Source organism: Neolamprologus brichardi, chromosome 11, assembly GCF_056152115.1.
Source record: "Neolamprologus brichardi isolate AB-2024 chromosome 11, ASM5615211v1, whole genome shotgun sequence".
Taxonomy (NCBI): Eukaryota; Metazoa; Chordata; class Actinopteri; order Cichliformes; family Cichlidae; genus Neolamprologus; species Neolamprologus brichardi.
Genome location: NC_142114.1, coordinates 13,158,403 through 13,174,218, shown reverse-complemented (window position 1 = coordinate 13,174,218; position 15,816 = coordinate 13,158,403). Strand labels below are relative to the sequence as shown.

Genomic DNA, 15,816 nt, shown 5'->3' with positions numbered 1-15,816 from the left:
CAAAAAGGCATAAAGCTAAATGAGATCGAACCAGGGAAATGACGACATTAAGAAAGCATTATTTTTTCAATCGAAGGTCCGTGAATAATGGAAAATGCTAGCTGTGGGCCAGTGTGTCCCGTGCAGAGGTTGCAGCTGTTAGAAATGAGTGTTTTTATGAAGCAAACAAGGCATGACCGTGTGTGAGTTTTTTTTAGCCACACACAAAACGAAAAAACTCCACACAAGGAAAAAATACCTGACGCTTTGAGGTCACCCTCGAGTAGAACAAACCAATTATCACTGACACGTGTTTGCGAGGGTCTTTCTTCCAGGATCCGTTTCTCAAACCCCGGTTTCGTCTCAGAAATCGTAATCTTTTTTGTGGCCGCGGCAGGAGCTGGAACTGTGACCTGTGCTGGGAGCTGCTCGCGCTCCGAGACAGCGGCTAATACAAACACACAACCAGGTGTTACTCACCTCAGCAAGAAATGTTTCGTATGTATTGGCATACCAAGCTCTTTGGGATTATACCTGATTTCTTAAGGGACTTATCCAGAAGAGTAAACCAATCATCTTCCACCTCTCTCACTGCTGGACGTGGCTGCACCACATCCTGCTGCTGCTGCTGCCGTATTCTCTCCACTACTGTAATTGTCTGCTGTGCTGTCTGCTCTGTGAGTGTAAGCTCTTTAGCAGGTCTTACATCAGGATATATATGGATGCGTTCCACCCCAGCCGCTGACAGAGTACAGAAAAAAAACTAAAATGAGACCTGCGGGAAGTTAAATATTCCCTCTACCTCCATCCATCCATTCGCTTCCGCTTATCCTTTTCAGGGTCGCGGGGGGCACTGGAGCCTATCCCAGCTGTCATAGGGCGAGAGGCGGGGTACACCCTGGACAGGTCGCCAGTCTGTCGCAGGGCCAACACACAGGGACAGACAACCATTCGCACTCACATTCATTCGCACATTCACACCTAGTGACAATTTGGATTATCCAATTAACCTATCCCCACAAGCTGCATGTCTTTGGACGGTGGGAGGAAGCCGGAGTACCCGGAGGGAACCCACGCAAACACGGGGAGAACATGCAAACTCCACACAGAAAGACCCCGGCCTGATGTTGGAATTGAACTCAGGACCTTCTTGCTGTGCGGCAACAGTGCTAACCACCGTGCCACCGTGCTGCCCTTCCCTCTACCTAAATATCTTAAATGAGCATTTTCCCCTGACATACTGCACCACCATACAAACACGATATAACTAAGGCTGGTGCAGTATTTCTGCATTAGTTTATAATGTGCTCCTAGTACAACATAATAGAAATCGAGCACAGTTGCCATGTTATTCAGTCTGATAGCATCTCATAGCAAAGCCGCACGGCGATACAAGCAGCAGAATACCTGGTGCTTTTGCTGCTACATCCAGCAGCACAAACCAATCATCATCCACTTTTCCTGCTCTTGCCGTTTCAATCTTCACCATCTCCACAGGTGGCCTCACACCTTCCACGATCTTCACTCTTGCTTCAGTGGTTGCCACTAGATCAATAATAGGTTTGACTACGGCAACAAACACAGAAACATAAACGTAAATACATCTGATGCAAACTTTTTGCGCACAGCTTCACACAGCACCCATTCGGCATAGAAATCTACCTGGTTGTACGACCACAGGCTTTTCAAACAGGACAAACCAATCATCTTCTCTCTCAGAGAGGGAGGCAATTTGGCTGGCTCTAATTTCAGACACACTTGTCCTGTCTTGCACGCCGTCCGCACCAATTACTGTCTTCTTCCATTTTTCGGTCACCTCAACCTCAAAAGTCTTCATTTCTGGAACGATCTGAGCTGGAGTCACTGGCACAGACAGAGTCAAAGGCGTTGAGTGATACTGCTATGACCACCATAGTCCTCTTAGAATATTATGTTTCAGTCTGAATTTACTGTAATACCTGTTGGTATCATGACTTCATCACGTGCAGTACCAAACAGAGCAAACCAGTCATCCTCTCTCTCTGGCTGGGGAGGCTGTGGTGTAACCTGGTCAATCTGAAGCAATCTCTGCTCTATACTTTTCACTTCGGTTGAAACATCTGGATAGATTTTAGTCTGCGTCGACATAGAAACTGCAAAACAAAATTTTGATTTCAACTCTGGCTACTGTGAAGCACAAGATAAATCTTTGGTTGATCTTATAAAAGCACATTTGTGAGCTGCAGATACCTATAGGGACATCTGGAATAACTTGCTTGGGAGCCTCTGCTTCCACTTTCTCCACAACAGCATCCTCAACTACAAGCTCTCGCCTGGGATCAACAGCCTCTGCTTCAGTCAAGGCAGAAACGCTCTCTCTGGTGTAAACCTCAACATACTCAGCCGTGGAAGCTACCAACAAAGAAACGGAAAACTCACTGTATGACACTTGAGGCAAAAAGTGAATGAAGAAACAGCAGGAGCGCAGGGGAAAATCTGCTCTACCTGGTGCCACAAATGAGGGCTGCCTAATGGGAACATCCAGCAGCACAAACCAGTCATCTTCTCGCTCTTTCACATCCTGTAGAAGTGCTACTCCCTCCCTTTCTGGCAGCATTTGTTTTGCGTCAGCACCTTCAACCAAAATGTCAACTCTTCTTTCTCTCTGCTCAAGAGCTGTTACTTCAATCAGAGAGGCACGTTCCTCTGGGTGAGCAGCAATTCGCTCTGAAAAGGTGACTTAGTAAAAAAAAAGAGGAAAAAGCTCAGGGACTTTGAAAATAAGAGTACCTGCAGTGCTTAGAATAATTGATTCTACTAAAGCTGTGAGCCAGCACAGGGGACTTTTATGAATACCTGGTGTTGTGTGTGACGTTTGTCTCGAAAAAACATCCAGTAACACAAACCAATCATGAACTTTGTCTGACACTTGGTGTTGTAGTTTTTCTCCTATATATCTCGATCCGTCTTCGATTGCTATTTCTTTCCTCTCTTCCATGTGAGTAACTGATAAGCAGAGTCAGGAGAGGCATCTTTAATCGCCAGCATTAACATGCAATTCTTTCATGAGCGAATAAGGACAAAATAAAGCACAAGGAAGCCAAAGTTTCAACAAACAAAACAAAAACAAGACCGAGCAGTACCTGATGGCCCAAAAAGCTTTTGTCGGGGAATAAAATCCAGCAACACAAACCAGTCATCAACCCGTTCAATGCTGATATGTGGTTTTTCTTTCTCGGGGTGGAAATAACCACCCTTGTCCACTTGAACACGTTCCACATCGGCAACTATGTAGGAAAGTGAAGACAGAATATTTGAGCGCGACGGAAAACAAATGCCCAGCTGGAAGAGAAGCTGGGCAATGGTGCTTATTCTCTCTTTAAAAAATACATAGGCAGTATGAAAATCTAAAGTCGAGTATATCTTACACCTCACTGCAAAAATCAAAGCAAAAGAAAAGAGCAAAACGAAAGCAGGTTTGGTTAATATAATGTTAGCGCTTCGGGACATGTATGTCTTTATGGTTTCGATGACATTACAATATCAGAGGGATTAGCATACTTTACCTGGTGTTTTGAAACCAGCTTTGTGTGGAGGCTGATCTAAAAGTATGAACCAAACATCATCAACTCTCGCCTGAGACAGACCTTCTTTCTCTGTAACCTCCCTCTGTGGCCTCTCCTCCACCACTTCTGTCTTACGCCACAGTTCCTCTCTTACTAACATCTCCTCTGATGCAACACCAGACTGTCCCTGCACGTCTTCCATGCCTTTCTGCTGCTGCCCCCTCTCTTGTACAATAGTCACTATCTTCTCAGTCCTACGCTGAACCTTCTTGTATTTTTCTTCTACTTCTTGTCTTGCTGCATCTTGCCACTCCTGTTCCATTCCACGCAGTTTCTCTCTAAAGCTATCGTCTGTGTCTTCTTCACCCTCCCACTTCACCTGTTTTATTTGTTCTTCCAAGTCATCCACTTCACCCTCACTTGTATCTATTCTCCGCACAGATTTCCTCACCACCATGTCCGTTACACCCCTGGATTGGATTGACTGTCTCTGCTCCAAATTGCTCTCTCCTTCCCTTAACGTTTCTACCACTTTCTTGCCCACTTGTTTTTCGCTCTCCCGCTTCACCACGATGTCTTCCTCCTCAGGCAACAAGTCCTTTAAAAACACCTCTTTTATTTGTTCTTCCAATTCGTCCACTTCGCCTTCTTCACCCTCTTTTATAACTCTTCTCCTCACAGATTTCCTCACCACCATTTCTGTTACACCTTTGGCTTGGATCAACTGTTTCTGCTCCATGTCTCTCTCTTCTTGTTTTAGCTTTTCTACCTCTTCCTCCCCCAGTTCTTCCTCTACTGCATGCTGAATTCTCCCTGCAATTTCATCAATTTCTTGTAGCCTTTCCTCAAGATCCCTCACGTCCCTCAATCTTCCTTCCAAAATTTCCTTCTCTGTAAATGCATCCACCAACATCACTGTTTCTCGCATCCTCCCAATCATCTCCTCAGTGATCATTTGCTGTTCTTTCACGCTTATGACCTGCTCCTCCTCCTCCCCCTCCGTGGTAGAGACTGGAAGAGTGATACAACAAACCATTTAAGTGCTGCAATTAATTGTTTTTTTTGTTTTGTTTTTTTTTTACCATTTTTTACCCAAAAAAGTGTGAAGGTTTTTGCAGAAAGCCAGACAAAGAAACTCACGTTGAAGTTTTTCAAAATGCTCAGTGGGAGACATGCTGAGCAGACGGTCAAAGTACAGGAACCAGTCATCCTGATTTATCGCCACTGGTTCCAGTTGTTGGTCCATAGAGCTCGGTTTTGCCAAGCTAGTTTCAGCTGACATCAAAAAACAAGGTGCAACATTTTTTGTATCAGGTGATCAAACAACAACAAACTTCAAACGGCTGAAACGAGAGAGCCAGGTGGAGCCACGCGCCTGGTTTCTTACTGAGTAGTGCCGTGTGCATATAGTATGGTGGCAACATGAATGAAGTGCATATTAAATTTGCGATATTTGACGTTACCCATGCACTATAAAGGTAGATACCTGGCTCTTCAACAAAATCAAAGGGTGAGATAAATGGAATATGAGGCTGATGATCCAGAAGAATAAACCATTCATCTTCCATTCTCCTCTGCTGGTGATCGTCATCGCTCGCCAGATCCTGCCACGGCTGACTGACTGTCTGGATAATGGTTTGAGAACCAGCAGTCCCAGTCTCCGTGCCAACAGTACGCCCCTCCTCTTTCCAGGACTGAGTGAAATTCTGCTCAAACTCCCTTCCGGCTGTGAAGACATGACGAGGTGATGCCAGTTATGTAATGGTTTTGCTGCAGAGATGACGACCGGCTGTGAATGCTGCACAGCACTTCAAGCAAGCAAGATTTCAAGCTTTTGTGCCAGACTTCTGTGAGTCCAGTAAAGCGAAGTTAGTATAAAGATGAATGAAAGATGCCTTTTGCACTTTGGAAAACAAACAGGCTCCAGATGGAACCCGTTACAATGATGGGCACTGAGGCAGTGATGAGGAAGGTCAGTCAGTCAAAAGTTCAAGCATAAAGGCACGCGCTATAAGCAAATAAAAGCGGTTGTGCAACACACGTTAAGTGCAAAGTTATGAAATGAAAAAAAAGAGGAACAAGAGCCTCAAGACTGGAAATACCTGTTTAGAGTTACATTTGTGAGGAAATTTGTTTAATTTCTTTCAGATTTCAGTAACCAATAATACTCTGGAGTCACACCGGGGAAAGTAGAGGGTACGTGTCCCATCTCATGTATCAGAATAGGTCACTTTCCAGACAAGCTAACTGTGCTGAACAGCAACAGTTTTGCAGGTATGGAAGCAAAGATGAATGGAAAAATGATGCAAAAAGGCTGTTAGATCCTACAAAGCAATCTGCGAGTAGAAGGTATACCAAAAGGCATCACTTCACACACTTCCAAGTACCTGTGAATTCGGAAGAAGGCTGGGGTCTGTCAGATACCATCAGCAGTGACCAATCATCAACCTGAGTCCTGGCTGATGCCAAGACTACCTGCAGAAACTGGAGAGTTTCATCTCCAGGTTCTATAGCAAAAGAAGTCAGAGGGCACCTTATTGGACCTGTGGTTTATTGCAGGACACACACACACACATACACACACACAGATGTGACAACATACACTCACGCATACCTCCATCTAGGTTGCGAGACAGCCTCTTGCTTGCAGATCGTGTGAAGCGAGGTGCCGGCCGGTCGATCATGGAGCTCGCCTGGCGGGTCTGGGCCTGAGTACGACCGCTGTACCGGAACTTAGAGCCCAAGGCGAGGAAGCGACGTGAAGAGGGCGGCTCCACTGTTGAAACCCTGAGCAAGAGATATAAGAATTACATTTTAATCTACACATTATTTGACCATTACATGAACACTGTGGATTCAAAATTATAAACCCTGCACTGTCTTCTTTAAAAAAAAAAAAAAAGGATTCGTGTTATGTAAAAAGATTAGCAACATGTTTGGATTTATCTCATTAAAGAGACAAAAGGTTTAAGGGTGTTCAGCTTTTCCTCTGTGGTTAAAACTGCTGTGGTGCCAATACAGGGCTTAAGGTGGACTGAGGAGTTAGCCAATTAACAAGTGGATAGGGAGGACCTAAGTGTCACTCAGAATCAAAGTGTTGTTACCTGAAGAAGGTATGATGTTCAACACAAACTTTCCACAGCTTCTTTGAGGCTTTGTAGTTGGGCAGCTTGAAACCAATGGTGCTTTCATACTGCTCTTGCTAAAAGCAAAGAAACAAAAGTCAAATTCAATGACTCCATAGCGACATTATTCTGCAATTGTGAAACACAGTTTTCTTTAATAGGAAATCTATGGAAATTGGATCTGTGTAGAACAATACAAAAATCAATACAGGTCAAACATACAGACTATGTAAAGTGAGATTTACCTCTGACGGCCTGATTTTGATAAAAAAGCTGCTTCGTTTGTATGAGATCTTGAGCACTTTGGGCCAAGGGAAACGGTTGATCCTCAGCTTGTCTTTGTAAACCATCAGACCACTGGAGCAAACGCCCAGCATTATATCAACACCGTCCAGATCCTGCATGCAAGAAACACCATGGAACATTTACAGCCCTGACCAAACACCGCCAGCCTACACTTGCAATAATCAGTCACCGGGGGGCAGGCTTTCTCACGAAACACGAATGCTGTTTGAGGTCATGCAGTTTAGGATGTTATTAATCTCTCTTTTTTTTTCCAAAGGGGGATGACATCAATTTTGTAATTAAATATGGATGCTACTGCTGCAATACAATGATGCTATTGTAAAAAGAGCATTTTAAAATTGAATAAAAATCAATACATGCATACATACTTGTGACATGCTTCTATGAAAAAGACTGGACCACGTGTTAAGAAGCAAACCATTCATCCAAACCAGTAAAATAATTAAAAAAATAAAAATAAACATACCTTGGCTTGGTGCAGGTCAACTCCATACATGGCGAGCTTCTTGGCATTTTCCAGAAACAGCAGGTCTGCCTGGGCTGGACTCATTGATCTGGAGGCACACACGATAACATTTAATTCAAAGACGTATTTTACTGTCAGAATCATTTTTGAGGCTCAATCATCTTCAAGCAGCTTTGAAAATGAATTAGGTTCCTTCAATGTATGCACACTGGGCTTAAATGAACACTGTGAAAAGGGCGTGTCTAGACAACTCCTTAATGACCTGTATGTGCGGTGCAGATCCATCACTTTTTCCTCCAGCTCTTTGCTCTGTCCGGGGGCCAGGTTCAAATCTTTAACGTAGTCTGTTCCATGGAGCTCGGGGTCATACTCTCCGAGTTCTGACTGGGCTGTGTAGGAGCCCAGCAGGGACAGTGTGACAAAGGAACAGGGAAGAACACCACGCATAATGTCCTTTCTCAGCTGGAGACACAGAAAGTACCTGGAAAAAGTGTGAAACGATTAAGGAATTGAGTCCATGAACATTTATTCTGGGTTAAACAAATGCAGTGCAAAAGCTCCCTATCGCCTCATGTTGATCCATTCCTTTAAGCTGATGCTTGCTCACCTGGTTAGGTCTTCAGTAAGCTGAGCTGGATCAGGAGGGTAGAACTTGACGTTGAATGTAAACTCATAGACAGCACCTGGAACCTGTTTCCGTATCTCTTTGGTGGATTCCAACCATGTCTGAGCAAAATAGAAGAAATGCAAGAAAATTTGCTCACTTTTTTTGCACTGTCATTCATAACATCCAATTATGCTCCAAGTAATTAACACTACAGAAGGGTAAAACCATCCTACCTTGCTGGTTGGGGTTTCCCAGTGAGCCAGGCCAAAGTAGTCTTTCTCCAAGAGGTTAACATGGTCACACACCTTTGTAAGAAGTTCTTGGCCTTTAGCATGTTTCTAAATGAGAAAGAGAAACGCAGACATGGGACACACGGCAAGAGAAACTCTTCAGTTTCCATGTTTATCATCACAGATTAGCAAACGCAACAGTGGTGCATTTTGGGAGGGTTTGCTTACATCAAGTTCACACTCAAACTGAGCGTCGTCCAGCAGGGTGACTTTGCACTGCATGGTCTTCTGACGTTTAGAGCCTTTTACCTCTTCAGTCTTCTTTTCTGTCTTTTCTTTTGCAGGCTTCTCTTTCTTTGCCTGCTTTTGTTCCTTTTCCTCTTCTTTGATTGGCTCTTCCTTTTCTGCTGGTTCTTCCTCTATTTTCTCCGTGTCCTCCTGTTTCACTTCTTCCACTGCTTCAGTCTCTTTTATCACAGCCTCTTCCTTGTGTTCCTCTTGGGCTGGCTAAAATAGTCAAAACCAGACAATTGTCAAAGTGTGTCACAAAGATGAAAGAGAAAGTGGGAGACGTTATACAGAGCACCATACTAAGGTAGTACTCAAATAATCCAGGATGAACCCGAGCGGTTGATACTAGCATTAGTTCAAACCAGCATGGGTCATCTTTGTTTCAGACCAGCCTTTAAGCCCAAGTGAGCGCAGTGATGCTCACTGAGCAAGCTGTCCACATAAAAAATTTATTAGAAAGCAAAACCCAATCAGCAGCATGAAGTGCTTTTTTATAACCTTTGTCTGCAGTGATGTTCTTTTTTTAGCCCTTGTTTTATAAAATACAGTTAGATGAGTTAGATGAATCTGTCTGGAGTCGGTCTACAGCACCTCTGAAAATCTGTAATACCTCTTTTCCATCAAGGTCAGGCTTCCTGGGGTCTTGTTATCACAAGGACATTGCAAACAGTCTGAAATCACGGCAGTCGGCTTAAAAATAGAACTGCACATTACTCCAAAAAAATACGGTCTGTTTTTAGTGTTAGCTTTGTTTTTTGGTAGAAATATACAGGCAAAATATATTGTTTGACCCGTAAGTTTCGGAAGTCTGTTTAGGAGAGGCAGCCATATCTTTACATTTCCAGTGATCATGCTAATTTAAGCCAACTGCCTACTAGTTCTACTTTCATCTTAATCACAGCGAATCTTAGAACAAGTACTCTAAATGTGAGATTGTTAGGACTCACCTGCGCCTCTGTGCTGCTTATAGAGTGCTGATCAGCAGCCTGTTCAATATCTGGCTCAGTTTTAAGCTCGGGCTCAGGAGCAGCAATCGGTGCTTTCACCTGCTCCTCACTTGGTCCTTTCACTTCCTTCACTTCCTTCTCCTCTTTCTTTCCTTTGCTCTTTCCCTTGTCTTTTTTCTTCTCTTTGTTCTCTTCTTTTTCCTCCTTTTCTTCCGGCTTTGCTTCCTCCCCTTCTTTCTCTTTCTTCTTTGCTTCTTCTTTCACCTTTTCGTCTTCTTTTTTCTTCAACTCCTCTTTTGGTTTTTCCTCTTCTTTTGTTTTTGCTTTTTCCTCTTTTGTTTTCTCCTCTTCTTTCTTCTTAGCTTTTTCCTCCTCTTTCTTCTTCGCTCTCTCGGCTTCTCTGGCTTTTTCTTCTTCTTTCTTCTTTGCTTTTTCCTCTTCCCTCTTTTTTATCCTCTCTTCTTCCTCTGCTTTCCTTTTTGCTTTCTCCTCCTCTTTCTTCTTTAATTTCTCTTCTTTTTCTTTTTTCTTTGCCACCTTCTTGTCAACCTTTTCTTCCTCCTTCTTTCCAGCGTCTGCCGCCTTGCCTTTGACCTCAGAAGTTTCCTTCTTTTTCTCTTCCTTTTTCTCCACTTGCTTTTCCTCCTTTTCTACAGTCTGCTGTGTTGTCCCTTCCTTGTTTTGCTCCTCTTTTTTCATCAACTTTTCCTCCCCCTTTTTTTCCTCCCCCTTTTTTTCCTCCCCCTTTTTTGTCTCCTCCTTTTTTGTCTCCTCCTTTTTCACTTTCTCTTCATCCTTTTCTTCTGCTTTTTTCTTGGCCTCTTTCTTTTTCTTTTTGCTACCTTTCTTCTCTACTTTTTCTTCCACGTTCTTTTTCTGTTCTTTAGGTTCTGCTTTGTCGTCTTTCTTTTTCACTTCTTTCACCTCTGGTTTTTCTTCCTCTGCTTTGGCCTCCTTGTCTTGACTTTTCCCTTCTTCCACCGTCTCCTCTTCTTTCTTATCTACTTTTTCCTCTTTGTCTGCCTTTTCGTCTTTGGCTTTTTCTGCCTCAAACACCTCTTCCTCAGAGCACTGCGATCGGCGTTTGAGGAAAGAGGAGAAGAGACGAGAAAGGCCTTTGCCAGCAGAGGTCCTGGTACGAGGCTTTAGCTGCTCCTCCTCAGGGGAGGTCGCTGCTTCGGCAGGCCCAGGCTCAGTGACCTGTTCCTGGGCCTTTGTGCTCGACTGCTCCCCCTCTGGGTCAGATGTAGCCGCCTCTGCCTTCTGCTTGTTCTCTGGTTCGGGTTCGGGCTCAGCACCACTGGTCTTCTGCTTGCCCTCAGTGTCTGCCTCAGTCACGGCAGTTGCCTCTGTTGTCATGGTAGCCACTGCGAAGGTAAAACAGAAGGGAGTCATAGATGAAGAAAGGTCACAGCATTGATGGTGTCCAACAAACCAGGTTAACTTAACACTTCATTTACACATACGCAGTTTTGGAACAAAAGTTTTTTTTTAATAAATTTTAGGACATTTTTAAAGCATTTTTTGACATTTTACAGGTAAAACTAGTGACTTTTTAATCAAGACAGCAACTATCACATCAGCTACACAAAATTTACTAAAATCTGTGGATTATTTCCTGTTTTAAGCTCTATCTAATCTGTCTTTCAGTCATCGCCCTCGACTCAGATTGCCAGCGGAACAGATAATGTTTTATTTTATGACACAAACAGGATTATTTCTACCCGTTCCTGCTTATTTTCTCTTAAATATTCTTCATTTTGGCTTACACTCTTAATTAACAATAAGCAATTTTTCACTGTAATTTTCATTGTAGCTTCAGTGTATCGTTAGCTGCCTACTCCTTAAGAGTGCCTATTATTTATTAATATTCCAGGAAACATGGAGCCAACTGCCACCTACAGACTGCGCCGTGACTCAAACACACGCACGTATTTACACATGCACAAACATCATTTCATCGCACAATGGCCCTCCTTGTTGCAGAGTGTTTCTCTGTCTGCACAGAGATCTCACAACAGACTCATTAAAGCTCACTGACACAAAGGAGGCATTCTGCTCCGGATTTGCCTATTAGCACTGTCTACATTGGGCATGCCTGGCTCTTCAAATCACACACGCCCCTCATGCTTAGGTCATCTAAGGCACTAGAACAATATGACAATAAAGAGATAAATTAACCAATAAAAAGCTTATAAAGTTTTTTTAAAGTCATTCTTAACATTTAAAATTGTAGGTCAATAAATTAGCTCTACTCTTATTTCAGTCACATTTTGCTCTGCACAGTATTGTTATTGTATATGTCTGCTAGTAATGAGTAAATAAGCCACCTGATTACTTACACAATTTCAAATAGTTTAACAAATCGAGATTTAAAAAATATTTCTTAGTGGTTTCACGTCCATCTCATTTTACCTCTTGTACTTTTCAACCTCACTCGGTTAAGGTGAGGCTGACTTCTGTCAGTATGTAACAGAGCGAGCATACCTGCCCGTCTTATTACAATCAAAATGATGTGACTCGCAGTCCCAGTACTTGGGCCCTTTAATGAACACAACTTTGATCCTCTGCGGTGGCAGTGTGAGGACAGATCTGGTATATTTAGAAACTTCTAACCAGCTGATTAAATCACACGGGGACTAAAATAAACTGCAGGTATTATGCAATGGCACAACACCTCGCTTAAGCAAGATACAGCCACTCGCATCGCAGATCAGCTCCTTATTTCGACTGTGCCGACGTGCACGCTCCCCCGAACTAGGTCTCGTCTGACTGGTGACGAATGTGGCTGTGTTTTTGTCTCGACCATATGTAGTTCAAGTCCCACCCTGGGCTGGGGGAGGGGTGGGGGATGGGAAAACGCTAGACGGGCAGACGGGCCAATCTTCCAGATGCACGGGGCCGCCCCTGTTGGGTGCAGCCTGGACCTCTATACCGTGCACTTCCCACTGGCACTACAGGACAGCGGGAGAGGAGGAGGGGGGTACACATAAGAACAAATCCTCTTTAGCCCTCCCATTGTTTGTGTCCAGTGACCAATAACTGGGCTGAACACTATAACTAATCCTGCCTACCCTTCCCCCCATAAGACACCCCCCCCCCCCCCCCCCCCCCCCCCCCCCCCCCGTAGGCCTATTCCCTAGGTCACCACACACACATATGCACATACACACACAGATAGTGGTATGCATCAATGCTCACAGTCTCCTTTGGGTCTTTTAGTGCTCTGTCATCTCAATTCTGATTGTCAGAAAGCAGACATGCTCCTAATGGACCAGCTGAGCTTGTGTCTGCTGCCTCCTCCATTTTGTGTTGCCTATCTAACATCTCTGCTGTCACCCAGCTGAGCAGGCCCAACCTGCATCCTGACCAATTGAGACGGCGACCGTCACGCCACAGGATCTCAACTCACAGTTAATTTCTAGCAACGTGACTAATATCTCCTCTTACACATGGATGAAATGTTGCTGCACCGAGAGGGATAAAACTGCCCTCAATACCATATAATTAGTGTCTCTAATGAGCTAAATTATAGATGAAGCAGGCCACCCTCCAGCATAAGTGAGCTGCTGGATCAGGTGTGGACAGAACTGGAGTCAAAAGAGGATGTGATTTAGAGTTTATTATGCTCTTAATTCATCTGAAGGTTATTTAAAATTCTTGTAAATCAGATGATATGATTGAGTGAACCTGACTTACAAGAAAAATTGCATATGCTTAGTTATTAGTTATTAGAATAACTGCTTGAACTGATGCTAACCCAGCCACACGATCAAAGCTCTATTTATCATTCTCACACTCCGAAAATATATTTGTCTCGCTACTAAAACCGTCACACTGTTTACCAGTGACGCTGCAGCAGCACCGCTGTGTGCATGTGTAATAAAATAAAAGCAGAGGGCTGAATGAAGACGAGCTTGCAGAGACGCAGGAGGAGGAGGAGGTAAAGTATATAAATAGCAACGTGTGCGCAAGAAGCTGGGACTCATTAGTCGGCCTCTACAGACAACCTCTATATCTATTCCAGTTCGCAACACGTGTATACATGTGTGCACCATCGCAACTGCACACTCAATTCCACTTAAAGCCCAGTTTTTGAAAATGGATTTAATCTGAATGAGTGCACTGCTCCTTTGTTATCAGCACTGACTTAAAATAAGCGCCGTCCCAAAATAACTGCAACGACGTATAAATACTAGAAGACAACGAAAGCATGTTTCCTGGGCACTGACAGTAGGCTTAAGGAATTAGAAGGAGTTTAGAGTTAATCAGCCCCCAAGTGACCAAGTGAGATTATCTCCATCTACCTGCCCACAGGATCTCTCTCTCTCACACTGTCGCCCTCCACCCTGATTCGCCAGCTCTGTGCTCCTCATCCTACATGCATCTGTATGTGTGTGTGTGTGTGTGTGTGCGTGCATGCGCAAGGAAAAAGAAAAGCTGGCAGAAGCACAGTGGTGATCCGCTGTGCTGATTCATGGTTTTATGTGGAGCCCCGCCTACCTGGCTGAAAATCAACAGAAATGAACTGAAGACCAAGATATCAGCCCCTCCGGCCACATGGTGGCTCCCATTAACCTCTCCTTGCAAACAGAGGCACACATGACAACATACACGCCAACACGTGCCTCGCTAACCTATTCGTGTGCGGTTAACATAGAAGCCTGCCTAGCAACACTGTGAATACAAGCACACGGGCAGGGATTTATATCCTTATTTCGTCTTTACAGTTTTCATAAACACTTTTCTTAAATGATCACAGGATGTAAATTGCTACTGTGTAGTTATGGATTATGGACAGGAAGCATAGACTGACTACAACAAATGAAATGTAGCAATCAAAGTCCACAATCTCCCGTGTGAACCGGAGGACGGTCGAACAAACGGTGTTGGTTTCCAATGGTTTATTTCAGTCTGGCTATCAGTGTAAACCTATCCCAAACTCAGTGCCACACCAATCAATACACACAGATGGTGTCTGTGAGTGTGATGCTGTAACATGAACCGACATGGGAAAACAATGAAGTACCGTGATTGATTTACTGCGGTTGCCCTGAAAGCAATTTCGAATCCATTTCCAACATTACCTCAGCCACCGCCGATTAAAGTCATAATATTTCTGTACATTGTGAACGAAAGCTTCTTTCCATGTTGCAAAGACATAGAAATACAGACACGTTATAAGATTCAGAATCAGCTTTCTGCCATTACTCAGTTTCCTGTCATTAAGTGAAAAAAATGTCTAATTTGATCCTAGAATTATTTGTGAAAAGGTTTTGTTAAATTTACTTTTTCCTTGATGTTTAATAATCGTAATCGCTGTCCTAACTGATGAAGGAAAGAGCAAATGGCTCTAAGGGATGCAGAGTCTGTTCCCTGTTCGGTAATGCTCATACAACACAGTAGTAGTCTAACTGCTCGAATGCATCATAACTCCCAAAAGAGGATTAACATCAGCAAGCTCTTCTGGGACCTGGATGACCTCACTCTCACACAGAAAGACCAAAAACATCCTTGTGTATCACTTCAGCAGCTCTGTGTCCACAACACTGCTGATTCAGCAGTGCAGGAGACCCTCGGTCTTATCTGTTATTTTTAACCTCCGTGTTTACCTCTGTTGCTCATGCCAGCACTTGCCAGTTCTGCTGCATTAGTTCAACCCGCGACACTCTCCCTCATCCGCCCTACGTCACATCTGCAGCGCTTCATAAAAGATTATCTGACTATATATATTCAGCAGTATCATCAATGGAGATGAGGCTTATTGGATGAGTTGCTCCAAAGTACGCAGGCAGGAACAAGACAGACACGGGCAACTGTGGTAAAGATGGGTATCTTTTAACCCCTAATACACTCCTCACGGGGCAAAAGCAAGCAGAAAATATGAAATCCAAAGCAGAGCAGCACCAATTAAAAATAAACAAACAAGCAACAACTGAACATCTGAACAGAGAAGACAGACACAAGAGCATCATCAGCAATAACATACATTTTACGTATTTAAGAGACCTAAACAGGGCAGCCATTCTCAGGCATCACAGTCAATACTTTTAAAGCTCTTTATGTACCTGTCAGACAATAAAAAAATAAATGAAATTAATGAAATTAATAAAAACACAGTTTTATAGAAAACCTATGTTTTTTCTCTTGTTATAATCTGTTTATCAATTTTTTTCAATCATAATATATCAGGATTGCTATAATAAAAAAGAGGGAAAATTGCAAAGTGGGTTTTCCCGAAATGTCTAAATGCGCCCTCTTTTAGCGGAGCGATCATTGCATTTATTTATTTATTTTACACTAAACAACAACACACCCTG

The 15,816-nt window shown here is 43.4% G+C and overlaps 1 protein-coding gene across 9 annotated transcripts in view; it reads right to left on the bottom strand.

Moving 5' to 3' along the window:
- Nucleotides 1–15,816, bottom strand: part of LOC102777766 (uncharacterized) — a 31,546-nt gene that overhangs the window by 11,266 nt on the left and 4,464 nt on the right. For all 9 annotated transcript variants that reach the window (XM_087848138.1, XM_035912294.2, XM_087848137.1 and 6 more), the window contains exons 2-23: nucleotides 9,497–10,863; nucleotides 8,487–8,765; nucleotides 8,262–8,366; nucleotides 8,029–8,147; nucleotides 7,684–7,902; nucleotides 7,422–7,509; nucleotides 6,895–7,047; nucleotides 6,629–6,726; nucleotides 6,139–6,311; nucleotides 5,912–6,031; nucleotides 5,011–5,250; nucleotides 4,665–4,799; nucleotides 3,525–4,535; nucleotides 3,102–3,245; nucleotides 2,815–2,964; nucleotides 2,464–2,697; nucleotides 2,209–2,370; nucleotides 1,938–2,111; nucleotides 1,642–1,842; nucleotides 1,387–1,545; nucleotides 514–720; nucleotides 239–427 (exon numbers count right to left, since the gene is read on the bottom strand). In XM_087848138.1, coding sequence (XP_087704264.1) covers nucleotides 239–427; nucleotides 514–720; nucleotides 1,387–1,545; nucleotides 1,642–1,842; nucleotides 1,938–2,111; nucleotides 2,209–2,370; nucleotides 2,464–2,697; nucleotides 2,815–2,964; nucleotides 3,102–3,245; nucleotides 3,525–4,535; nucleotides 4,665–4,799; nucleotides 5,011–5,250; nucleotides 5,912–6,031; nucleotides 6,139–6,311; nucleotides 6,629–6,726; nucleotides 6,895–7,047; nucleotides 7,422–7,509; nucleotides 7,684–7,902; nucleotides 8,029–8,147; nucleotides 8,262–8,366; nucleotides 8,487–8,765; nucleotides 9,497–10,855 — 5,719 coding nt within the window. In that variant the 5' untranslated portion in view covers nucleotides 10,856–10,863. The remainder of the gene's footprint in view (nucleotides 1–238; nucleotides 428–513; nucleotides 721–1,386; nucleotides 1,546–1,641; nucleotides 1,843–1,937; nucleotides 2,112–2,208; nucleotides 2,371–2,463; nucleotides 2,698–2,814; nucleotides 2,965–3,101; nucleotides 3,246–3,524; nucleotides 4,536–4,664; nucleotides 4,800–5,010; nucleotides 5,251–5,911; nucleotides 6,032–6,138; nucleotides 6,312–6,628; nucleotides 6,727–6,894; nucleotides 7,048–7,421; nucleotides 7,510–7,683; nucleotides 7,903–8,028; nucleotides 8,148–8,261; nucleotides 8,367–8,486; nucleotides 8,766–9,496; nucleotides 10,864–15,816) is intronic.